The sequence below is a fragment of the Pollicipes pollicipes genome, unplaced genomic scaffold, assembly GCF_011947565.3.
Source record: "Pollicipes pollicipes isolate AB1234 unplaced genomic scaffold, Ppol_2.1 Scaffold_6686;HRSCAF=7923_pilon_pilon_pilon, whole genome shotgun sequence".
NCBI classification, from domain to species: Eukaryota; Metazoa; Arthropoda; class Thecostraca; order Pollicipedomorpha; family Pollicipedidae; genus Pollicipes; species Pollicipes pollicipes.
Window position 1 is genome coordinate 38731808 of NW_023596921.1, and position 26312 is coordinate 38758119.

A 26312-nucleotide genomic window follows, 5' to 3' on the forward strand; every position below is an offset into this window, starting at 1 on the left:
GATGCGACGTCACAACGGGACTAAGATTTGGTAGCCTGTAGTATGGTTTTTGGCTTATACTACTCGAAGGCTGGTAGATACTAGTAACATGATTACGAACGGAGATTTCGCCCATGAACTGGGTAGTTACCCTATTATTTATATTTATTTGATGTTATGTTAATAGATATCGTACGTTTTGCATTCAAAACCTTCTAAAGACAAATTAGTACTACGATCTACTTCCCAAAATAAATGCTACTAAACCCTGTTTTCTAGGTTTAGTGCCCGCACCTTATTCATCGTAGCCAACTTTCCTAAACACTTAAATACAATGCCTCTTTGTGAAATATATATTTATTCGTAAATTTATTGATATGGTATGTAATGTTCACATTAAAGTTATGAATGGGCAATGACTGTCCATTAATCGTTGTACTGCAGCACCGAAATGGAGTGAAATGTGAAAATAGGGTAATGCGAGGAAGGCAGGTGCCAAAAATTTATGTGTCTACTACCATCTTGCTAGTCGTCGGCTTACTTGCAGATTCATAATGTCGGATGGGTTAGGGGAAAGAGGAACGCAGGAAATAGTACCGCGACTACCGTTATATATCCCCAGGACTATTTCCCAGCTGAGATATGGGTCATCATTCTTTGACTGACAGAAATAGCAAAACTTGCCAGAAATCGTCCCATTTCACAGGATTGCTACCTTGAACTGAAATGGCGCGCTCTGCATTCACGCCTCCCGGGGTTAACCTCTCACTGCCTCCATCAGGGCAAGCCAATTCTGGCAAGGCCCCTCCTAAAGCTACAAGATGTGCATTCCAACTCCTTAATGCGCGTCCCAGGGTGCCGCAAGCCCGTCTGGCCCGCCGTTCTCATCTCCACCCTATGTTGTTGTTGTATGTCGCACCCTTTTACACAGACTGTTTCTAAACACTTCCGGCTAGAGTTCTCCGGGATAAATCACTGGCGAATGGGTGAACGGGTTACCCCATCTCTCTGTCGGGGGCAGACTGGTAGCTCATTTCAGCAACAATTTTGTAGCTCTGGTGCAAACCAATGTCATTTCCCAGCTGAAAATGCTTCATTGAATGTGCTAGGTCTGAAAGAATTTCGGTTCATGGAAATATGTATGCGTAAACCGGCCCGCAAAAAACAGCGTTTCCACGCGTTCGTAGCACATTGTTGACATTGTTGCATACACATTGTTGACCACTCGATCTATAATCAAAATTTTCACCCTTAAATTTCGATCAAACACATCGATCTACAATCTACCTTCGCGATGTCCTCAGTGTCTGTAGAACGGAGATAAAACATTATCAAAAGCTTCTAAACTCTATCCGTTTAGAAAGAATCCACTTAGCCGTTGCAAATTAAGGACACCGGTGATGTATTCCATGCGGTCGTTAAACGCCTGATTTCTGCAGGTTAGTGACCTTAACACGCGCTCGGGTAGGGAGCCAAATTGACTCGCCGGGAAGGTTTTTCCAGAATGGTTTCCAAACGGCACGGTGCAGCCGCGCTTTGTTTTGCATAACTGTCAACAATTGAATAGCAGATCGTTTGGCCAAAAAAATTAGATGTACTTTGTAGAGTCGCTGACCTATGGCAGGTCAAAGTCAGACCATGGTTTCAGCTAAGTCAACTTCTAGATAATTGTCAAATCTGATGCAGCAATGGAGTGTTATACGAAGCCATGCATCTCTGAGATGCTTTCTTAGGCAACACAAATATTGAATGAGCAAATCTATGTTGACCTAAGGCTAGGTATAAATGTCAGAACAAGGTCAAAACCAACCTGTTTTGTTACTCTAGGGCTTGCTGTAAGGGACAGTTTCTGGTGCTCGTTTCGAATTTATTGATAGCAGGAGCCGCATTTTACATCTTCCATGTACTTCTTCGAGGTCAGAATAGGTCGTTGACCTAAAATGATCTTGTTCAACATTTTTTTTTCTAAAAACATACTGCATAGCGTAATCTTTATCGCTTATTCAAATACAAAACTCACAGCAGCCTTGTATGATTTTGGTCACCATGGCCTTGAAACGTTCAAATAAGGTCACTGACCTTGAATAAACATGTGACCTTTTGCTTAGAAACCGTTATCTAGGTTCTGGGATCACTTTAGGACCAACCTGGAATTTGACCTTGTTTGACCTTATTTGACCCGACAGTCATGACCTAAGAACCTCAAACTTTGACCTAAGTGAGCTCACGTACAGGTCAACACACCCTGTGAATTTTTTGTTTTTAGCTCTCTTAGTCCTCGAGGTCCCAGAGGGTCAAATTGACCCCTACCCGAGCGAAGGATATCTAGCCGAATCTAATTTCTATCTATTTTAATATCAATGGTATATAGGGTTATGAGGGCATATAATAATATCAGGGGTAATAAGGGTATCTATTTCAGCACCAGGGCGCGTGTTGGAAAAGTAAACAGAATTGATTTCACGGTAGCTTCTGGTTTCTGTTCTGGTTACAACGTAAAGATAACAATGAAACGAAGAAAGCCATAACCCTTGTTAACAAGTAAACTACATCCGGGGATATCTTTTATGGGGGTGGGTCACCATAAAGGGGGCAACCCTGTGTTCCTGTTAGCAGGACTCTAGCTACCCCCTGCCTACACACAAAAGCAGCTCAAGTCATCTTGGTTGAATGACGGGCAATTAAATGTCCGGTGGGCCAATTCATACCTAAAGTAGGCAGCTTCCCAGCGGCATTTTTCAAGGGTGATGTGATGTAAGGGAAGATAATTCGGAAAAAGGTACTATTGCAGATGTCCAGCACATGTTTTACATCCCATTTAGTAGCAATGCTGATCCAGAAATGTGCAACAAAGCAGCCATACCATCAGTTCGCGGTCAGTCATTTGGAGACAGCCGGGCCAGGACAGGGGCCACCGACGGCGGACGGGAGCAGGGCTCAGACAGGAAATGTATGACAGAATGGCCTGCATTCTGTGGCTTGGTTTTCAAAGGAGAATTTCCAGCTTAAGGGTCTTTGTCACATGGTTTTGAGCAGTTTCAGGCTTCCGAGTTTGTTTCCGCCTAAAATGTCGCGACAAGCCTTATCTCTTGACAAGCAGCCAACAAAATAAAGGCGCGTGCAAAATCTGTTATACTGTGAGTCATCGATCACTTTCAAAATTTTCACCAGCCTGTGCTCAGGCCATATTTTGGCCTTTACCCTGTGGAGACAGATGCCTCCTCAATGACCCAAAATGCCCACTCGCTTGTGGAATTTCGGCTCCCCAGGAAACACAACGTTGAGGTGGACGAATAATGTTGGAAACCTGGATAGCCTCACTTCCCAAATGACTTAAATGAGTCGGATAGGCAAGAGTGTGCACCAGTGAGAAACAGCTCTAGATGAATATCTAGAATAGCAGTCGTTACATTTTAATAAAGAGCGATAACCTCCATCTCTACCCCCCCCCCCCCCCGACGTCGGGCTTGCTTTCCAGAAAAAGTTCCTGAAGTACACCCTGAGCTTGGCCCCTCCCCCCCCCACTTTTTAAAAGGTTCCTACGCTTATGATTTGACCCTGCACTGTTGTCAATTGAGCGTCATTAAAAATGAATCACAGCTTGGTAATCCTCTGACACATTTTGACACCCAAACATGTTTTCATCATAATGAACTTCATGGGCAAGTCTCTTACTCCTCCGATAAAATGCTGGGGCCACTGGCTGCCGCTTGATCAGCACAAGGCAAGCTTCTTACTGCTCCGATAAAATGCTGGGGCCACTGGCTGCCGCTTGATCAGCACAAGGCAAGTTTCTTACTCCTCCGATAAAATGCTGGGGCACTGGCTGCCGCTTGATCAGCACAAGGCAAGTTTCTTACTCCTCCGATAAAATGCTGGGGCCACTGGCTGCCGCTTGATCAGCACAAGGCAAGTTTCTTACTGCTCCGATAAAATGCTAGGGCCACTGGCTGACGCTTGATCAGCACAAGATTGCAGCTCAAGACTGACACTTCAGGCGCATGTCGGGATTACGCCGTGACCTCAGGTCATTTTGCACTCAGTTCGCGCCAGGTCTCAGGGGGCCTGATGCTGACCCTTCCACTGGCGGCGCCCCTGGTCCGAGTCGTGCATCGCAACCAGGACGTGGGCCTCTTGTCAGCCGACCCCATCCGTGAGCCGTGCTGTTGGGCGCCACTGGGGCCTACCCCAGTGCCGAAGTAGTCGGCAACGAAACCCACGGCCCCGCGGACGGTCAGGCCCGGCATAGTTACGCATGCTGAAAGAACCTGAAGACTCGCGCCTTTACGTGCTGAAAGAAAAGTGGGTTTATGCGGTGTATGGCAGTTATTTAGGGCGCCTACGCGCCAGGCAAGTGGGGTTGCGCGGGAGAGTTGGCCTTGGGTGGTGGCGCGTGGCGGGGGGGGGGGGGGGGGGAGGAGGCGTGTTTGGATGCCTCGGACGTTATATTATTGCTTTGTTGTTATTACTGAAGTATTGGGCAAATACTCACGGTAACACCTGACTTAATGTTTGGTCGGGCTGTGAGAGCGGACGATACTACAGTTTCGCAGCATAGTTACATTTGCTGACAGAACACTGTGCATCGAGCCATCAATTGAGTTAGAGGACCCTGTGCGCCGATTGGGCACCCGGAGTCGATGAGGGCGTCGATGTCGGTCATGCACCGCCAGTACTGAACAGTCGGCTCCCTTTGATCGGAGTCTTGCAGCTTATTTCCTAAGCAAAAAGAGGGCAGGGACATGCGATTGGCACTAGTCGCGGCTCTGCAACAATGGGAAGCCCCTGTGAAGGTCAGGGGTCCACAGTGCCCCTGACCGTCACGTTTGCTGAACAGGGACAGGGACGGGATCTCGAATGCCAGGAGCCTCTTGCACAGGGACAGGGGCGGCATCTCGAATGTCAGGAGCCTCTTGCGCTGATCGGACTCTCTGTCAATGGGAGTAGATATAAAAACTGATGATGAGAGTCCACGATGGGACAATGAAATGATCATGTGTGCGTCGGGGGCCCCAATACCGAATGGGAGGCTCTCCAGCCCGTTTCACCCAAGCCGAACTGCTAATATACATATACAATTAGGCTAATATACAAATGCACAGTGCTCTGTTAAGCCGAACTGGTGTCTCTGTGTCAATTATTAGAGCAATTGCAGCGATAAGGGGTCTTGACGTGTGAACGAGCGCTCCTGTATCGATCCGCAGTCAGCTGCCCGAGACAGAGAGCTCGTCGCGTCAGGGAGGGGATATGATGTAGCCCCGTCAGGGCCTCTGGATCGATCAGGAGACAAGGCCTCTGTGTCATCAGAATGGCGTCCAGTGAGTACCTCGCGCTGGGACGGAATGGATGCGTATTGAAACGTCCAGAGCTCATAACGTTCATAGGTCAAAACGTCCAGAGTCACAGCATCCAGCGGTCACAACACCCAGAAGCCATGTAATACCAATAGAAAGAGGAGAACCGGAAAGTCAAAGCGCGCAGCGTCCAAGACCCGCAGCATCCAGGGTTTAAAACGTCCAGCGTTTATGCAGCGCACCGCACGAGACTCACGGTTGGGATACTTTCCCAATTCCTCGCAACCCTAACCTAATGGTTCGGATATTACACAATAGGGGGCTACCGTAGGCGATTTCGCCCGTGTCAGCCGACGATTGACGGCATGCAGTACGGTGTCGCCCAGTTTAACCACTGTATGTGAATATGGGCAACGTTTTGTTTGAGCACACAAACTTTGCCGCGTCAGCACGCCCTTGGCAGCACGCGCATTAATAATTTAAAACTTTGATCCCTGACTAGTGGCATCGGAAATAGCGGGTCGCTCGGCAGTAACTGCACGGCATTCGTGGAAACACTTGTCGGTGCACCTGCTGTTTGGTATTGCAGGCTATCGATAAAGTTAACCGCGGTATTTGGGTCCGTTATTTACCGCATGTTTTGGTGATGTTTCGCAACTCATTTTTGAATGAATTGATGACTGATTTGTAAGGATGACTGATCTGATGACTGCTCCAGGTAAGTGCGCATGTAGATCTCCAGCTCCTGGCACGCTAACCTATATAATAAGTGCCACACACTCAATAGTCAATGGAAATGACTTATACGACGCCAGCGGCATGTAAAATCACGTCCGGCAATTGCGCGTAAAAATTCATCGGCGCATATTCGATTACTGCTCTAAGGCGAAGGCACCAAGGGCAATTGGGACGAAACCTGAGCGACCATGGGTGCTACAGGAGGCCAACAAAGCGGCTCCCGTCAACAAGTATAGGTTCCTCAGAGCAAGCAAAAAAAAAACCAAGACTAACGTGGTGGGCCCCTAAGCGATCGGTAGTGCCCCGGCAGGCTGACATATGCTGCCCCACCGGCAGCACAAGGCCCTCTGAGCAAAGAGCCCTGTGCGATCACGAGTGTACCAGTACGTTAACAGAATAAGCCTCGCTAGGACTGAACAGTCCTCCGCAAATGATACCTGAGGGAAAGATTCTTCGCTTAAGGTAGAGGGCCCCTGAACATCGAGTATCTCGGTGCCTTACCTTATAAGGGCCCCAGTAACAGCACAAGGCCGTCCAAGTAAGTGGAAAGAACCGCAGACCAACACGAAGGGCCCTGAGCAGCTGAGTGTACCCTGGCATATGGGGCCCTAGAAAGGCGTATAGAGCCTTTCGGGCTTATGGGAAAAGCTTGTGGAGAAAAACCTGATCGATCCAAGAGTGCCCAGACATGGAAGCAGATAGTGTCCTAACAGCAGCCCTGGGCCCTACGAGGAAATGCGAAGAGACAAAGGCAACATGAAAAGCTCCTTAGCGATCAGGTTGACCCGGTAAGTGGCCACATAGGGCCCGGGCAGCAGTGGTGGGCCTCTGGACAGCGCGATAAACCCCAAAATCCCCCCCCCCCAAGCAACACCTTTTCAGTCAGGAAAAAGTTAATTTCGTCTGCTCATGAACTCTTTACTCTTGCTATCAATTGTTCTCGATCGTCTGTAGGTCCACCAGTATCCAATTTTGTTGTAAGAAAACTGAGTCTTTTCGGTCGGTTATGGGCCCCTTCGGAGCCTTAAGGTCCTTCCGGCATGGTCCATGGGGACATGGTCCCGTGCTCCCCCCCCCCCCCTTGCATCCGCCACCGGCCCGAGCAGCTTAATAGATAGGGCCTTCCAAGAACATAGGACCATCCATTGACATAAGAAATACTTACGACAAAATATGTAAAGCTCCCAGCGATCGAGCTTGCCCGAGCAGGTTAAAATATAGGGTCCCCGCCAAGAGCGTAGGGCCCTCCACTTAAATAGGAAGTACCCAATATCGAGCGTAGAGAGCCCCCGAATGATCGCGCGTGCCAGAGCAGGTTAACAGATAGGGTTCTCAACACGAGCGTAAAGTCCTCCATTCAAACGGGAAGCACCCAAGACCCTATGTAAATGACCCTTTGAACGATGGAATGTGCCCGAGTAGCTTATCAGAAGGGGCTAAACAAGAGCGTGGGGTCCTCCATTTGAATGAGAACCAAAACCTAGTGCGGAGGGCCCCCGAAAGATGGAGGGTAGCCGAGCAGATTATCAGATATCCCCGACAGGAGTGTAGGGCTCTAAATTCAAACACCAATGCCCGATATACAGGGCCCCCGAACAATTCAGTGTAGCCGAGGAGGCAAACAGAGGGGGCCCCCGACAAGTGCGCACGGCCCTCCATTCAGATAGGAAGTACCCAAGACACAACGTGGAGGGCTCCCGGGTATTCGAGCGTGCCCGAGCAGATTAACAGATGGGGCCTCGGCAAGAGCGTAGGGCCTTCCATTCAGATATGAAATACCCACGACACGATGTCGAGGACCCCGAATAATCGAGTGCGCTAGAGCAGGTTGACAGATAGGGCCCCTGAAAAGAGCGCAGGGCCCTTCATTCGAAAGGGAAGTACCCAAAACCACATGTACAGTTCCCCCACCATCGGATGGGCTCGAACATCTGATCAGAAGGGGCCCCGACAGGAGCGTAATGTCTTCCATTTAAATAAGAAGTACCCAAAAGCCGGTGCGGAAGGTCACCGAAAGATGGAGTGTACCCGAACAGGTTATCAGATGACCCCGATAGAAGCAGAGGGCCCTAAATTAAAACATCAGGTACCAGTGTGCAGGGCCCCCCAGGCCATCCAGCGTGCCCGAGGGGGCGAACAGGGGGGCCCCGATAAGTGCGTACTGCCTATTCATATAGCACGTGCCCAAGGCCCAATGTAGAGGGACCCCGAACGATCGAACGTGTCCGAGCAGGTTACCAGATAGGCCTCCCCACAAGAGCGTAGCGCCCCCATTCAGAAAAGAAGCACCCAAGACCCAGTGTGGGGGGTCCCCGAGCGACTGAGTGTGCCCAAGCAGGCCGTCAGATGGACTCCCGACAGGACAGTGTAGGGCCCTGAGCAAGTGACAGAGAATTGGAAATGCCCTAGAACAATGTAGAAGGCCCATGAGCATATCGCATGCGTGTCGGTAGGCTTACCAAGACCCACGTAAAGGGCCCCTGGGCAACAGAGAACACCCGGGAGGTTAAGATGTGGGACCCCGGCTAAAGCTCACAGAGCCTTTCTGGCGAATGGAAAGAATTCCTGGAAGGGCTCGTGATTTACATGAGTGCCCCGACATTTTAACAGGAAGGGCCCCAACAACAGTGCAGGGCCTTCTGAGCAATTGCAAAGAAATGAAGGGCAACGTGGAATGCTCCTTAACGATCAAATTGATCCTGCAAGTGGGCACATAGATCCCCCACAAACAGCATTGGCACCTAGGCAGGGGAAATGGGGCTTACAATTTCCAGGTCACAACTCTTCCAATCATTGAATAATTTTTTGAACTTCTCATAGGCCCTTCACTTTTCCTTACAACTATTTTTGATCGCCTGGAAGTTCAGGGATAACCAGTTTTGTTGCGTCGTGTGCTAAAAAACTCCACCTGTTCGGCCGGCCATGGCCCCCTCGGAGCCAGGGGGGGGGGGCAAGGGGGGCCATGACCCCGTGTCCCCTCCCTTTGGATCCGCCACTGACGATACCTTCATGTCTGAACCACATTACCGATATTTTTATGAGACACCAAATTGCAGGGCACCCGACGTTCGTGCCATGCGCTTGACGAAACCCCGCGCCGGTCCATCTGGCGAGGGGAGCACCAAATCTTTCATTTCGGTGCAACATAACCTTTATTTTCAAGGACTCAGTGCCAGAGAGCACCAGAAAGGGCCTTGACCCTTTGTTCTGAAAGAGCCATGAATTCCAGGGGCATAAGTATGTTGAGCTTTCCGCCCCGGTAAGATCCTGGATCGGACTCCTGGGCGAGGAGTCACAAAATCCCTCCCTGCGGGGCGACATCATCTTGATTTTCAAGGGGTCCTAAATCAAAGCGGATTATTCTCAAAGCTCAAAACCATAATTTTAAAAGAGCACCAAAGTTCAGCCGCATCGCAATTGGCGTGCCTTTCCCTCTGGAAAAATTCTGAATCGGACCGTTCAGGGAAGGGGCACCCTATCCAAGAAAAAGGCACCAACGGCCCTCGTTGAGAATGCCCCTCCCCCCCACGCTAACCAAGTAGTCGACCGGAGCGCGGAGCCAAGCCGGATCACGTGACTGCGACCAGCGGTCAGGCAGTGGCGTCACCATACCCACAAAACCGGCGGACGGCGAACAGGTGCCGGCCTAACCACAGAAACTGCGACCGGTTTGCCTCGGTAACGCGTACCAAATATGTCTAGCTGTAATATCATCCGCCGAACGGCCACCGCCGCTGACCCCACCGTACCACGTAACAGTGAACACCGTGCCCGTCCCGATGGCACAGCAGCCCCGCTCGTCGACGTCACGTGATCAGCGCCATCGGAGGAGCAATCAGCACCATCGCGCACCGCCTCATCCGCGTCATTCCGTCATTTATTCCACTTATCATAACCACCCGCGCCACCCCGGCGGCTGGATTCCCTGTGTGCTCAGTGAACCGGTGTACGGTATCCATCAATTCATTGCCGCGGATACCTCTTAACGGCTGAAAAGTCACTGTTTTCGAGCAGTTATCTCCGGCTAGTACTAGTTACGTAAAACCCTCACAGTAGTCGGAATATGTGACAGGTGCGACGCATTACCTTTTTTTTACAAAGCCCTGACCGGAACCGGCTCGTCGCCGGATCACTAGGACGCTATTTTCCACCACCCAGACATATAACTCAAAATAGTATATTCGGGGCCTACGAAGAAAGAATCGAGCAAGCACGCTCAATTCCAGCACAAAAAAATAAATAAAGCGAACAGCTCACCGATAAAAAATCGAAGGTACAGCACCGATCACTACCGCTGAAGCCCCCGTAACGATATCGTGCGTGATAAGCATAATACATAATGACGCGCATGGTAAGCATCATATGGCACATTGACTTAAATTAAATCACCGGGAGCATCATACGCATCCAAGCCAGTCCGAATATGCTTGACCGCCCAATCCTCCTCCACTCGACACATACGCGAGAACGCGCGGGCGCTATGTAACAGCGCAGTTGAAGTGCCCGATCGCCCCAATTACCACTACCTGACCACGCAAGAAAAGTTCCCACACAGAATTGCTACATACCCGCGTTCGAAGTTCAAGCAATTAAAAATCACATCCAATTGAACGCACCGTTCAAAAAGACTCGTACAATGCACGTAATCGACGATTCATTGATAGGCCACACGAGGGTAAATACGCCCGTGAAGCCCGTTGCACACACAGCCCGCGGACCAGGAACACGAAGGCACACACGGAATGAGGCACCGCATCATCACAGTTCGGACACCGGGTCCTCTTGGAGATCGCACGGGCGCCACACCGTCAGTGGAGGGGCCACGGTGAGCTGGGTCAGCCCTCCACGGCGCACCACCAGCGATCCCCGGCGCCCACGCCGCACCAGCCGCGCCCACAGGCGGACGGCCGGCATCGGCGAGGGCGCGGCCCGCAGCGCCGCCTGTGCCGGCCAGGGACAATGACTCGACGACGTCGCCAGTACACAGCCAGCTCCCCGGTCAAGGTTGCAGTCGCGCGGCACCGCAATCACTGGGCCTCCCTCTCTGCGGGCCGACGGCCACTATTCGAACACAGGGCGCCCGAACACAGGCGTTCACGCTGAAGCGCCCAGGCATGACTCGATCCCAGCTGACGAGATGACTCGATCCAACCGGACAGGACTACCCGATTTAAACGGACAAGGGAAATCCAAACACTAAACTCGACCCCAAGGAACAACGCCTCAGTCATACGGTATCACGTGCGTCAAAGCACGCCACATGCATTGGCTGAACGCCAAAACGGCCAGGTACGCTAGTGAATAAAGGAATACCGTCACAGTTTGTACAAACGACTACACTGACCGTCACCTGTCTTCAACGGGCACCGAACTGGCAAATTCTTGAAGGACAAATTGTTCACTACCGTCCTCGCCTGGAGGCAGGAGTGCACCACGAGTGAGAGGGGGGGGGGGGGGAGAGGAGGGAGGTGATGGAGCGTTACCGAAACGCAGCAGGCGGGGGATGTGGACGGCGTAATGTTGCACTCGGGCGTGTACACTCGCCCACTTCATGGGCGTGGTTGCAAGTCGTGCCAGTCTTTGAACACGAGTTTAAATAGTAAGTCCAGTAATGTTAGCTCCCTCTTCTGACAGCCAAACATTATTCAGTCCTTATCAGGACCGGAGAACACCTTACGACGCCCGAAACGTTGTGAACGTACCAATGCACCACACGAGGACGACGGGAATAACTATCACATAGGCAACAACCGGGCTCAACCATTCCGTGAAACTGCTGAATTCCTGAACCACTTTGGATACAAAATTACTTGTACAAGGTTCGCGAGCACTAGCAACCGGAGTCAATAATCATGCGCGCACGATGTGACAACCACTATCCACGCTTTGTACACACTTTATACTATGGCATATACAAGTTTCTCATGCTTTGAACTTCAGACAAAAGTAGTGGCAATGTGATGCAATGTTATCAAAATTAAAACCGGACAAAAGTAGTTACAATTATGTCATGGAAATTAAAACAAACACTCCTCAGCCATGAAGAGCATTGGTAACATGCAGATTTCTCCACACTACCAGTGCGGTCTCCCGACCCTCACGACGCTCTTGGCGGGACCAGTCCAGCAGCTCTTAGCAGGGCCGGTCCAGCCGCTCTTGACTGGGCCGGTCCAGCCCCTCTCGGCGGGGCCGGTCCAACCGCTCTTAGCGGGGCCAGTTCAGCCGCTCTCGGCGGGGCCGGTCCAGCCCCTCTCGGCGGGGCCAGTTCAGCCCCTCTCGGCGGGGCCGGTCCAACCGCTCTTAGCGGGGCCGGTCCAGCCGCTCTTAGCGGGGCCAGTTCAGCCCCTCTCGGCGGGGCCGGTCCAACCGCTCTCGGCGGGGCCGGTCCAGCCGCTCTTAGCGGGGCCAGTTCAGCCGCTCTCGGCGGGGCCGGTCCAGCCGCTCTTAGCGGGGCCAGTTCAGCCGCTCTCGGCGGGGCCGGTCTGGCCTCTCTCGGCGGGGCGACGCTCTCGATGGGCCGCTCTCGGCGGGGCCGGTACGGCCGCTTGAGCTGGCTCTTTGCGGCGGCGTGCACTAGACACCTCGCAGTCGGTCGGAACCAGTGGTGCGGTGCGGCGACCGGCAGCGGCGGGCGCCTAGACGCCGCGCGGCTGATACAGGTGCTCAGATTCAACCGTCACCAGCAGCATGCCTTCGTTGTTGGGCGCCACTTCGAACCTGCGGATAGAGGCGACAGTCGTCAGCGTGCCGCACGGCTGGCCCCGGCTCCGCTGTGGACGTGCCGACAGCAGACGGCGAGCGCAGACGACCGCCATCGGCCGGGATGGGCTCGAGTCTCTCACGCACATCGCTATGTCACTGGCTCCGATGAGGCGCTGCAATGTCCGTGACGTGCGACGGTTGGTTACTTTGGCAGATAATCCGAAGAGCATTGTTACGAGGCTACGAACGCCAGGAACACACCGACCAGAACACGGACTCACCACGCTCCGGGAGCTCGGGACAGAGAAAAGCAAACCGGCACCCGAGGTTGCCCAGCCCCCTCCTACCCGCGTCTCGCTTGTCCCACGGTCCGCGCCAAAATCGCACCGCGGCCACCCGCGGCCCAGCAGAAACCAGCCGCAGGGCAAAGTTCCAGCGCCGAAGCGCGCCGCGGCCGAGCTTACCTGACGCCCTTGTTGGTGAGCCAGTTAATGACGGCAGGTTTGATCTTTGCCTTGCCGTTGCGGCTGTGTTTCCCTTTTCCGGTGATGACACATACGGTGCCCCGCCTGTAGCCTGCCGGTCGCCAGCGAGAGAGTAGTCAGCACTCGGCAACACTACGCATAGCTAACGTTTATGCATGCTGCTACACCAGTAGAAACGTCACGGAAACACGCCCAGTCGCTGGGCTCAATCCGTAGCACCGCTGGCCAACGATGCCCCGACGATGGCCAATCCGTATCGAAGGGGCGCGGCGCCGCTGCCAGCGCCGCTCCGCGGGGACACCGCAGATGCCCTCCGACGCCGCTGTCGCTGCCGGCCACTTACCTTTCAGGCCGAAGTGGCGCTGCCGGTCGGCGATGAAGCTGGCCAGGACGGTTAGCGCCTGATCCACGACCAGCTCGTGCAGGTCGAGCTGATCGGGGTTGTCCCCGTGGCGCAGGTCCACCGAGGTGAGTGCCGCACGGACGCGGCACTCCTCCAGAAGGCCGGCTACGCGGTCACGCTGTCGGACACGGGCAGCCGAGCTCAGTCACGGGTCGGCCGAGGTCAGAGGCAAGGGCGCACCGAGCTATGTCGCGTCCGAACACACCCTCGCCGCGGTGAGCGTCCACCACAGAGAGCGTCGCCCCATACGCTAATAACACCCTTTTCCGTGAAACATGGCACGAGCAAGCGTCACATATTTGGTCCCCACAATACGCTGAGGACAGGCAAAGGAAAAACGGGCGAGCTGTTCTGATTAAGTGATACGTCTAGAAGGCTAGCCTCAAACACTGGCGCGTCGATCGCCAAGAAACATGAAATGATCAATTAATTACAGGTGGGTTACCGCACAAGCTAACTTTTGGCGTTTTCATCGCACGCCGCCCAAATAAGCCCAGCCACGGCAGGGGCGTACTGAACCGCCCTGCTCACGCTGAGCAGGGCGGCAGCAGGAGCACCTCCGCCACACGAGCGCTGGCCCTCCCCAGGCCATCTCGGCGGCGTCTGACGCCCAGGCAGGCGTCAACGGCCGGTACCCACCTCCTCGACGTAGTACTGGCTGACACCAGCCATACCACGGCGCACGGCCCGCTCCGCCATCTGCTCGGCGTGGCGCATCTGGCGCCGGAAGACCTCGGCCTCGGCCTGCAGGTCTTGGAAGGTCGGCAGGCCGCCCTCCGGCGCCAGGAAGCCGCCGCCGGCGTCGCGTGCCTCCCAGCCGGGCTCCGCGCCCGCCGCCAGCGCCGCCTGAGCGGCACGGAGAGGGGGTCGGTCAGGCTCGGCGCGCCGGCTGACGCAGGGAACGGTGACTGGTGTGCTCGGACCCCACTCAATGGTCCTGGCGTACTGCAGGTCAGCGACGACAGTGTCCCGCTAGCCCAGTGCAGCGGAACACAGTTCACAAACCATGACACGCTAACGGGAGACCGGCAAACATGTCACGACACACACGACGCGCGCGACAGAAACCGTCGGCATAAAACACGCAATCAGCCTGAAGCGGGCAGCTGACCCTCCTCAGCATCAGCCGCCCAAAAGCCCGTCCGCACACTCACCGGCGGCGGCAGCGGCGGCCGGAGGGCGGCCGTCGGCAGCGGCTTCTCGCCGCGCGTGCCCTCCAGCACCTGCAGCACCTGACGGTAGTTGCCGTCGTGCATTTCTAGCACGTCGTCCAGGTAGCGCGGGTCGACGCCCGGAAACTCGTCGCGCAGCCGCTGCCGCGTCAGCCGCTCGGCCTGCGACGAGCGGCTGGCGCCGGACGTCTGCCGGCGGGGAGCGGCGGTCAGAGGCGCGCCTGAAGCGGAGCGCGCGACGCCGGACAGGCAGAGAGGGCAGTGTTTGGCGCGTAAAGCATCGCTACAGTCCATCCAACTAGAGTACTCCATGGGGTCCCGCGGAGCGAGTGATTTCAACAGAAGCCTGTGGGGGCAAGCTGGCGCGATGCTACCCTAAATGTTGTAACGGACGGATGCATATGTGTTCCTGATTATGACGAGGTGGCGGCCGCAATCACAACGAAAATACACACGAAAAGAAATCCGCTCGAAAACGTGAGCGGTATTCGGCGCAGGACGCTCCGCATCTCGGGCAAACGTCAGTCCCTCATTTTCCCCACCATTCACAAATCTCAAGAAATGGCCCTTTCGAAGCCCAGCCTGGGCGCGGGGGCGACGCCTCGCACCTGTTCGCTGCGCTGGAACGCCTCCTCCATGTCCATGATCTCGCGCAGCTGCGGGGTGGGGCTGGCAAGGGGAGCGGGCGGCGCCCGGCCCGCATGCCGGCCGTCCTCCTCCAGCTGCAGCTGGCGGGCCATCTCCTCGTCTGAAGAAGACAGCACACTGGCGTCAATCTCCCGCCGCGGGCGGAGCCAGCATTACAGGCCACACGGCACCGAACATGACGGCACCAACGGCGGACCAGGCTTCTGATCTGAGCGACTTCACCATGCGTTTTCTACTCATTAGCATCGCAATTGTCCACACCAGTGGCAGCGCGGCGTGTATTCGAACTTACTTTTCATTCGTGAGACACGTGCACCACCAGTGGTAGGGATGGGAGGGGGGGGGGGGGGGGCTGCAGTCACGCACAATCCGATCGTTTTGAACGATCACTCGGTCCTGACCCCTTGCCACCCGCTACCACCACCCTCCTGGCAAACGCAGCGACCGCCGCCAGACAACCGCACACAGCGGGCACGCCGCCCCTGGCGCTGCTCACCTCTTCGCAGCATAGCCTGACGCTCCTCTTCCTCGCGGCGCGCGCGCCGCTCCTCGCAGCGCGCCATCTCGGCCACCTGGCAGCGCAGGTGCTCGAAGCTCCGCTGGTCGGCGTCGAAGGCGCGGCCGGCGCCGGCCAGCCAGGCGCCGTGCAGCCGGCGCGCCAGGTCCAGCGGCAGCGGGATCGTGCGTTCGGCGTCCGGCAGCTCGGCCAGCTGCGACACTGGCGACGCGGCACGCAGCGGTTAGCGCGGGGCGACTCGGCCGGGGCGGCGGTTAGCGCGGGGCGACTCGGCCGGGGCGGGCGGTTAGCGCGGGGCGACTCGGCCGGGGCGGCGGTTAGCGCGGGGCGACTCGGCCGGGGCGGCGGTTAGCGCGGGGCGACTCGGCCGGGGCGGCGGTTAGCGCGGGGCGACTCGGCCGGGGCGGCGGTTAGCGCGGGGCGACTCGGCCGGGGCGGCGGTTAGCGCGGGGCGACTCGGCCGGGGCGGCGGTTAGCGCGGGGCGACTCGGCCGGGGCGGCGGTTAGCGCGGGGGCGACTCGGCCGGGGCGGCGGTTAGCGCGGGGCGACTCGGCAGGGGCGGGCAGTCAGCGCGGGGCGACTCGGCCGGGGCGGCGGTTAGCGCGGGGCGACTCGGCAGGGGCGGGCAGTCAGCGCGGGGCGACTCGGCAGGGGCGGGCGGCCATCGGCCACCGGTCGCAGGGCTCACTGGCCAGCCGGTAACGGGGGAGAGCCGCCGACCGGCACATCAGCCGTCACACCACCGCACATGGACACAGCGGAGCGAGCCACACCGGGCAAAAAGCGGATGTCTCGGGGACGTGGCGTACCAGCCGGGACCGTGGCTGCCTCTCAGACACAAACGCCTCATCCGCGCGGCAGACAACGCCACCTGGATCCCCGCGCATGTGACTCAGCAGCGCCACGTCATGTCGCCCGCCGTGCGTGGTCACCACGCACTTCAGGGGATATGCCCACCCGGCTGTCACGCCTGACTCCGGCCAAGCCTGAAGTGCGAGCGCATCAGCACCGACGCCAGGGCAGAGAACCAACGCGGCCCTGCGCTCTCCCCGAGCGTCCGACACCGCCAGCCCGCCACTCACCGGTGCGCGGACCGAAGATCGTCGGTCCGAACAGCTTCTGCAGCTGGAAGGCGAACTCTGCCGGCAGCGTCAGGCTCAGCTCGTCGCCCGACGGCAGCGACGGCGTCGACGAGCCGGACGAGCTGTCCTCGGCGGCGGCGGCGGCGGCGGCGGCGGCGACGGGCAGCGTCAGCGGCACGCCCGGCCAGCGGGCGGCCGACGCCGCCTCGGCCGGCGGAAGACCGAACGCGGTGGGCGGCGACGCCGAGCTCTGCGGCACGCAGGGCGCAAGATGGGGTCATCACCACTGACGGGTCACGGAGGCAACATGCACCGCTTCACAGCTTCTGTTCCGTGCTGGCGCTCTGCTCAGCAGAGCTGTGGATCAAAATGAGGGAAAAGACACCGTACTTGACAGACCTTAACACACACGTGGGATTTCGGCACGTAAAGCGATAATTTGCAGCAGTCTGTGGACATAACATGGCCTGTTGTCTGCTTTTCTATCTCCACTTGAGAACACTTCATTCGCCAATGCACATTCTTGATCACAGCTACATGTAGCTACAGTCGCGCGGTCACCAATTAATGCGGCCAAATGAACCCCGCACATGCTCGTGGCTACTTGTTGATGCAACTCGCACATTTCGTCATTCCCACCGTCACAACAGCGCCATGAGGCCGACTGCAATGCCAGTCTGCACGGATGGCTGCAAACCACGAGCGCTCTCGACACAACAGCGTCAGAAAAATTCACCAGACGTGCGCCGCATCCACCTACCGGGTCTGAGCCGCTGGCGTCACTCTCAACGATGACGTCCGCTCCGCTGTCCGAATCCTCCGCTGGCGGCTGCGGCTGCGGCTGCGGCTGCGGCTCCGGTGCGGGCACCGGCACCATGTTTGAGTCAAGCAGCAGGTTGGTGGCCCAGTTGGCGTCGCCGGCGCACTGCTGCAGCACGTGGCGCAGGTCCGCCTCGGCCGTCAACGGGAAGAGCGCGCGCAGACGCGCGAGCGCGCCAGCGTCGTCGCCGTCGGCCGGCGGTGAAGAGGTCATGGTACCGCGGTGCAGCCGCACAGAACCTGACGGCGGCGGCGCGGCAGCGGCCGGCGCCCCTGGCCCCGTCCACGGGCGCGGCTGCAGCGTGCGGCCGCCGCCCAGCGCGCCCGTCTGCGTGCCGGCGGTGGACAGCGGCGGCGGCGCGGCACCGCCGCCGGTGGCGACAGGCTCACGCGGCCGCGCGCCGCCCTGCCAGACCTGCTGTGCGGCGGCGGCGCCGGCCGCCGCCCAGCTGCCGGAAGCGGCGGCGACCAGGCTCGACAAGGCGGTCGGCTCGGCGGACAGCGCCGGAGTCGACGGGGCGCGGAGCGTGGCCGCCGTGTCCATGGGCAGAATGGCAAGTGGCCACGGCTGGGAGACGCCGCTCGTGCTGGCGGCGCCGGCGGCCGCGGCGGTCCGCTCCGGCGCTGCCAGCTCCACCACGGCGTTGGTGGGCGCGGCGGCGACGAGAGGCGGCCACGGCTTCGGTTTCACGTCGATCATCCTGGGCAGCGAGAGAGTAACCAGTCAGCCGGCGCTCGGTCCGCGACTGGAGCTCGGCTGTGCCCCGCAGCATCGGCACACGATGCCATTCCAAAGTCAGGACATTTCCGGAACCCACTGCAAGTACTACTGCAGGACAGCTTACAGGCCCAATGCTAACGAAACAAGAAACCGAAACGTCTCAGAGTTATCGCGAAACATGAACATTACAGAGTCATCATCCCCAACGGGCCGAAGCACGTGCAGTACGCAACACCAAACCACCGCTCGCTTATCTCCCGTCCCCGACCGGCAGCCGCGCGTCAGCGTAGGTCGCACCTCACCTGTACAGAGTCTCCACGGTGACCACGTCACTGTGCTGGTAGCGCGCCGTCATTCCCTCGATCGTCTCGATCGGCACGCGGTGCACGTTCTTGCGCGCGAGCACGCGCGGCTCGAAGCGCCAGCTGGTGGCCGGCTCGACGATCTCCAGATAGTAGCCGAACTGGACGGCCATCTCCGCGTACGGCTTCATCTCCCACATCTCGGTGTTGGTGTTGTCGACGAGGACGGGCGAGCGGGCGGCGCGCAGCGCGCGCCGCGCCGCCGCCTGGCACGCGTCGTGCGCGGCGCTCAGCCCCGCCGCGCGGAACCGGTAGCGGCCGTCGGCGCCGACGAAGTAATCGTCGGCGCTGACGACGATGCCGCGCGGTCCGGCCAGCTGGCGCGCCAGCGTCGACTTGCCGCTGCCGGGGAGGCCGCGGATCACCACCATGAGTGGCACGCCCGCTGCCAGCTTCTGCTGCAGCGACGAGGACTCGGTGGACAGCCGCGGCGCGGCGGCCGGCGCAGGCGGCGCCGGCCGACGCTGCGAAAGAGCGCCGGCCGTCGCCGGCGCCGCTGCCGCTGCCGCTGCCAGCGCCAGCGTCGGCGTCGGCGTCGGCGTCGGCGTCGGCGTCGGCGTCGGCGGCGGTGTTGGCGCCGGCGCCAAGGGCGGGGGCGGGGGCGGGCGGTTCGCCTCAGTCAGCATGTCGTTCATCATCTCGGACAGGGTCCTCCGGGCCGCAGCCACTGCCGGCACAGACGAGAACGCTGTGCCAGGGGGTACAGCGGCCAGGGTCATGACAGGTGGCACAGCCAAGCGCATGGTGAAAAAGCACGCCTGTCGGCCTAAAGAGGCCCTAGCTGTTCTTGCTCTTGAATAAAGTTGTTGCTAACGATTCATTCGCCTCCGCAAGCCGATATTCTAGTGCGGTGAACAGGCAAGGGTCTTCACCTAATGCAATGCAAGTTTTGTTATTAATGCAATGCGATTTCAGCGAATAGAAGTGTATGGAACACAAAAACACTTCTATATAGAACGTAAGTTTTCCGTATATCAACTCTTCCGTCCGAAGTAAAAAGGCTCCAGCGTCATGTTGGGGAAATAAGTAGTTATATTATTCGATGCAGCTTGAAAAGCTGCACCTCGTGACAGGCACAAAAATTCGAAAAAATCTGCGTTAAAAATGTGTTCTACCTGTTAACCTGTCAACGCGCCAAAACGTAAGAAGGTTTCTCGAGCACAGCATGCTTAAAGGCATCCGGCCTTTTCGCCTTCCGACGGTAGACCTGTACAAAAACTACATCATTTGCATTTTGTCTGATACGGTTCTTGCCTGAGACGTAAGTATAGCATGCACTTTTGTCACATACAATCATCGCCACTGCCATATCAAAAGCTCACAGCGGTACACTTATGCCATCTTGTCATTGTTAAAGGTTTGCTTAATAAAAGGTGCGCATAGATGGCTTGAAAATCCACTGATATACGCATATCTTGCCTTTGAAGGCGCTGATAAGCGTGTGACTGCACAGATGTCTTTTTGCAGATATACAAAGCTGGAACATGCGGCAGAACATCTCCTTCCCGCGTACAAAAGACTGGTATCTTATCAGGTGCAAATTCTTTATCTACACATTACTCATGTTATTCCGACCAAAAAACAAATCTAGCCATTAAGAGATAAATGACATCTGGTCATCCCTGACATTTGAAGCTGAATTTACAGCTGACAGCTGAACCGATATCTATCTCAAAAGTGCTGAGCTTAGGGTTTGCATGGCTCTGATTGGGGGTTGCGTGGCTCAGCTGATTCTGCAGAAAGTACCCGGTGACATCACAGCACATTTGGAACATTATTCCGCGCGCATGAAGCCACTGTCTGACACGTTCCGCCACCACCGGACTTCTACCAGCGTGGTTTACCTGTTGCTACAGCTAGTTAAGTTTTAAACTGCAGAATGCATGGACCCACATCATTCAGATCGATTGGAAGCCCTTGGGACAACCTGCTGTAATGCGGTAGAAACGTACGGCAACATACCATTCGCAGCAAAATGAACAGACGTTGCAGATATAAGCTTTTCTAACGCCCTGCAGCACATAGGCACCGATATTTGTGCAAGAAGGAGTTCAGAGAAAGCAAACACATGTGGAGAGTTTAGCACCTCAGACTAATGTAGGTGGTTGTATGCTGTTGTTGTTATTTGGGCTTAGGGGCGTGTCGACATCCGCGGTCATTTTGCACCCCAACTATTGCTGTGCAGAACTACGTCGTGTTATAACATAAAGGTCGCTATTGTATGACTTCCAAGTGTATCCAAATAGCACGAGTTACAACATGAACGGTAGCGACACGCGGAGTCCAAAGCAAGTACCCTAGGTGTACCCAAGTACCCTAGTACCCTGCCTTCAACCAGGGTTGTTTGGCATCACAAGCTGCCGTAAGGGTCAGTATATGATCGTGACGTCGATGTCGTTAAGAAATGCAAGAACTGCTTGAACGTTGGTAGTGGGGTCCTCGCCTATGAGTGCACGCAAAGACAATTTGCGCCGCATATGACGACCAAAGTGGCGATAGCGCTCCGTGGCAAAGCGTGGGCACTGCACGAGAACGTGGGCGACGGACAGCGCGTGATCGCAGCGAGGACATTCCGGAGCTCGCCCTGCTGAAGGGAGAACGCCATGTGTACTGTATCTGTGACCTATACGGATGAGGCGCAGGCTAACTTCCTCCTTTCTACCAGGTGGTTGTGTGCTGCCCAACATCATGGAAAAATCATGGTGTAACGCAGAATATACCTGCAGTATGTGTTTCGTGGCATGTCCATGCCAATCACAATTGCACAAAATGTTTGTTTTCATTAATTACTCGAGCGCCACTAAAAGCCAATTGTGCAACACTTACAGGGATGATCTTTCCTTCATATAAACATGACGTGCACAACTCACCATCTCCGGAACAGCCTTCGAATATCGCATCGATGACTTCGCCATCCAGCACGCCTCTAAACTCGTTCTTGAGAGCTTCCATTGCACCTCAATGTTCAAAACCTGAGAACAAAATGGACACACGTCACTCATGGCTCCCAGCCTTGGAAGAACTAGAATGGTTCTCACTTTTCTGAACATCAAATGTTATGGCCCTTGCCCTGGAAACCTCTCGTGTTAATTGCCCCAATGGGGCCAGTCGCAAAGTGAAATATTTGTGCAATGCTAAGAGTTCGAAAGTTGCGTGCCACGAGCGCAGGCTCGATGCCCAGCGAAACGCAGCGCTCACGCGGCCGGGACTGAGCAGACAGGGCATGACCGGACATGGCTTTTGACCAGGGCTTTTAATGGAACAATAACATTATTCATTCCAATATTCATGCCAGATAAAGCAGTAATTCAGAGCTTATGATATGCAGCGCGATTTTTGGGGCCACAATAGTATAACAGGGCACAACAGCATGTGAACAGCCCACTCCGCGCCATTCAAATGTTGATTACGCGATAGGAATGGATGCGAGCCGTAATCCCAGAACGTGAGTTAAGGTGGCCCAGGTCTTCCATGCCACAACCCTGTCGATCCAGAATATTCCAAAGCACCCGAAGCAAACCGACTCCTGATAGACCTGATATGAATATCTTTGAACAAGTTCAAAAGCATAAATGTACCTCTAGAAAAGTAAACCATTGTGCAAATAATAAGACACATTTGAAAACAGCAATTTTTTTTCTGCCTGGTTCACTTGCCTAGTGACATCTACTTTATGCTTACATGGACCATACTTTGCTCCACACCAATGGTGGGGAACCCTTTGTATGAACTAACATATTTGTGAATAATAGGTACACCCTGCCATCAAAAATTGCAGAAATAACCACTCAAGCAAGAATAATGTTCAAATGAGCCTGATTTCAATGCCTCTGAAAATGAGCCTGGAAAAGCATTTCTAGTATGGTTCTTGCAGTCAAAACTGTGGTAAAATACAGCATCATTTGGCAGTACACAGCCAATATGATACTTACTTATACCTTACCTGAAACTATGAGTAAGCAGTGATCAAAAGCTGTGAAAACTCTCTTGAAACTTCACACAACTCAGCACAAAATGGCCACTTTGTAGAGGGCTTAAAACACACTTGACTCTCAGGACACAGTTTATTACTCAGCTGACAACATTACAAGTGGCCAATCAGGTTACTGACTTAACAAATAATGGGATATTTGAAAATTAGGCAATGCAAAACAAGTGTAATTTTTCAGCTGTAACAAAATAAATCAATGTTTTTTATCCAAAACTTAAACCTAATTTTATAAAAGTTTTATATCTTGTTTTGATTTCCTAGGCTTACATGTTCAGGGCATAACTTTTGTGACATAATATCAAAATGTCAAACCTAAGCTTCAAGCATGAATTGTTTTTTGGCAGATATTTTTGCACAGCAAAATTTGGCTCAGCATTTATTCTGATAGATCATGTGGTGACTTCTTTGAAAAGGTATGAATGTTAGAATCCAAGCATAATGTAAGTAACACTTTTCTATTTTTACTTCTCTATTTTTGTCTGATAGCTACACGCAAACAAAATAAGATATCAGTGTAGGCGTACTTCCGTACCTAACAATAGAAAACATCATTGCACACCATTCGTCGTATTTAAGGCGACACATATCATAAATAATCTCAAAACAGGTAGAATCATGCTCCTACCTTCGAATTTCAATAACTACGATGGCGAGCTCCCGAGCGCCGCGCGCACAGCACCGCCTGGACAACCCAGCGCCGTTTCTGCGTTGCCGTTGCGTAAATACAATATTTCTGCTTACCAAGAACTATACAAAATGTAAGGGACCAAGGTAAACCATTCGTCGTGATTACGGCGGAACATATCGTGAATAATCTCAAAACAGGTAGAATCATGCTCCTGCCCTCGAATTTTCATGAATACGATAGCGAGCTCCCCAGCGCCGCACGTACCGCGCCGCACCGCCTCCACTCCCAAGCACCGTTTCTGCGTAAGTACAATATTTCTGCTATCAAGAACCATAAACAATGTGTGGAACCAAGGTAACAATAATAAAGCAATCCAAATAGTTTCTTATCTTGTTTAGGTACATTTATGAAACACACAGGCCAGAATAGTCCAGAACCTATCCTAAACTAGCCTAACCTAACTTAACCTAACCTAACCTGAACTAACCTTGCCTAGCCTAACCTAACCTAACCTAACCTAACCTAACCTAACCTAACCTAACCTAACCTAACCTAACTTAACTTAACTTAACTTAACCTCACCTAACCTAACCTAACCTAACCTAACTGAGAATAGACAAGAACCTAAGCTAAGCTAAGCTAAGCTAAGCTAACCTAACCCAACCCAACCCAACCTGACCTAACCAACCTAACCTAACCTAACCCAACCCACCAACCTAACCTAACCTAACCTAACCTAACCTAACCTAACCTGACCTGACCTGACCTGACCTGACCTGACCTGACCTGACCTGACCTGACCTAACCTAACCTAACCTAACCTAACCTAACCTAACCTCCCCACCCTATATCCCCTTCAACCCAGCATCCCATTGGCATCCATGTTCCATGCCATATATAGGTGCTGTAAAGTGAGTTTTTATTTAACCACCATGTTCTCATTTTGCTTTACATTCCCCACCCAATCCCCTGCAACCCATCATCCTATTGGCATCCAGGATCAAATTTCATGGATTCTTGTTACCTTGGCCCCGTACATTTTTATGGTTCTTGATGCTGCTAGATGCACAGCAATGTTGTGACCGCGCACAAGTAATGGCGCTGGTGTCACAGCTGCTTTGTGTGTGCGGTGCTCGGTAGCTCACCATCGTAATTGTAAACAATTTGAAGCATGAATCTACCTGTTTTGTGATTATTTACAATACGTCCTGCCTTAAACACAACTAATGGTGTACAATGATTTTTTATGATGTTAGGTAGAAAAGTACACCCTGACCACGATATTAATTAAGTACTTACCAACATTGGCCTCAAAAGGGCAAACACCAAACCAATTTGTTTTTTCCTGTCTTAGCTTCACCAGAAGCTTGCAACTCTCTGGAAGAAAAAAAAATTATCACCAACTATCATCAATATGGTTAAAGCTTACCAGGAAATCTGGGATTCCCCTTCCCCTCCCCCACCCTACCCACCACATATCACCAGTCTCCACCTGAAGAAAAGAAAAAGGTGGTCCTTCATCAGGGACATGATTTAGTTTTTCTCTCAACATTTTGCTGAATGGTCTGCCACCTTTTGGAGACTGGGTAAAACATGCTCACATCTTGTGAACTACTTTGTAGCAAGTATAATTTGGACCATCCATTTGGACCAAAAAGTATAATAAAGACCAGGTTTGTAGCAAGTATAATTTGGAAACCATCCCATCTTCAGTTGAGAAGTCACTGATCCAGAACAGGCCAGAGACCAATACCAGCAAAAACCATCATTGTCAGGAACCGCGAACTACGCTGCACTGTAACCGTCACCCTAGGAACGCGATTACTTAAAAAATGGGGTTCCTTTTACCGTCTATGACATACCATCGCGGGCTATTCAGATGCCACAACAGCATGGTGCGAGTATTGGAAGATGGAAAAAAAACAGAAAATCATGGAAAATATGATAGCGAGCACCTGCGCCCACCCCTCACAACCCACCACACGGACGCTCCGTCACTGAATCCCTCCCATCCGGGGCCTTCAGAATGGCCGTGACACTCCTGGGGCTTTTCGTGACGCTGGATCCGGCGTATCGCATGCGTAAATACCCAAGGCCACTCAAGGCCGTCAAGAGGTAAAAGCCTGTTCGCAGACGGTGAAATATTTTGCTCCTGCTCATGCTTGCTTCTACTTTGAAAAATGTAAAAAATAATGATGAAATATACCAGGAGTTTTTTCCAAGTCATTTCCGTCTTCTAGTTGAAAAATACTACGCACGTAAACATACCGTAGAAATATCTTATAGTTTCTGTTAACATGTTTCAGTCTATCGCTGCGCATATGTTACGAACGCTGTCAGCGTGTTGTTTTCAGTGAGGTTTGTTAGCACCCATGAATATCAGGGTATAGTGACACGTTTATGCCTAGGCCGGCGAGTCGGTAATACCCGACAACCAGGATTAAAGGGTGAAGTTAATATGTGTGTATATTTAGGGCTGTGTCAAATAAGTTGGAACATCACTGGAATACCAAATGCGTATGTCATATGAGTAACGTAGCTTAACCTGATATACCTATCCCACTAAATGCGACTTATTAATCTATTGATCTACGATACCCACAGCTTCAACGCCAATAGGACCGTTGATGTGATACTTAGGACCATGCTCTGCATAATTAGTTTGACTGCTCAGTGATGTTACAGCTGGTTTGGAAGATGTAGAATTACTCAGAGATGTCATGAATAATTTGGAAAATGTAGACTTGAACACATATCTGTAGACCTGTGT

The 26312-nt window shown here is 53.9% G+C and overlaps 1 protein-coding gene and 1 long non-coding RNA gene across 2 annotated transcripts; both read right to left on the reverse strand.

Annotated features, from left to right (window-relative positions):
- Nucleotides 1–9730: 9730 nt before the first annotated feature.
- LOC119108284 (NEDD4-binding protein 2) lies at nt 9731–19117 on the reverse strand. Its single transcript, XM_037231862.1, has 11 exons — nt 18864–19117; nt 18310–18541; nt 17782–17949; nt 17022–17100; nt 15918–16139; nt 15382–15521; nt 14815–14962; nt 14241–14509; nt 13542–13719; nt 13178–13289; nt 9731–12728 (listed from the first exon to the last, which is right to left on the reverse strand). Exons 1-11 carry the CDS (start codon nt 19061–19063, stop codon nt 12647–12649), a joined length of 1830 nt encoding a protein of 609 aa, XP_037087757.1. The 5' UTR covers nt 19064–19117; the 3' UTR covers nt 9731–12646.
- A 340-nt stretch (nt 19118–19457) lies between these two features.
- On the reverse strand, nt 19458–25596 carry LOC119107506 (uncharacterized). Its single transcript, XR_005095235.1, has 4 exons — nt 25522–25596; nt 24842–24919; nt 21794–21895; nt 19458–19590 (listed from the first exon to the last, which is right to left on the reverse strand). It is a non-coding gene; the product is annotated as an uncharacterized LOC119107506 (long non-coding RNA).
- Between the last annotated feature and the right edge of the window lie 716 nt (nt 25597–26312).

Excerpts from the sequence above, each read along its gene's own strand:
- LOC119108284 (XM_037231862.1), bottom strand. The coding sequence starts at position 19,063 with ATGTGGGAGATGAAGCCGTACGCGGAGATGGCCGTCCAGTTCGGCTAC. Across the intron at positions 14,510-14,814 it reads GGTGCTGCAGGTGCTGGAGG|TCACCGTTCCCTGCGTCAGC; the intron begins GCACGCGCGGCG and ends CGAGCACACCAG. Across the intron at positions 12,729-13,177 it reads CTCACCAACAAGGGCGTCAG|GTTCGAAGTGGCGCCCAACA; the intron begins GTAAGCTCGGCC and ends CTCTATCCGCAG.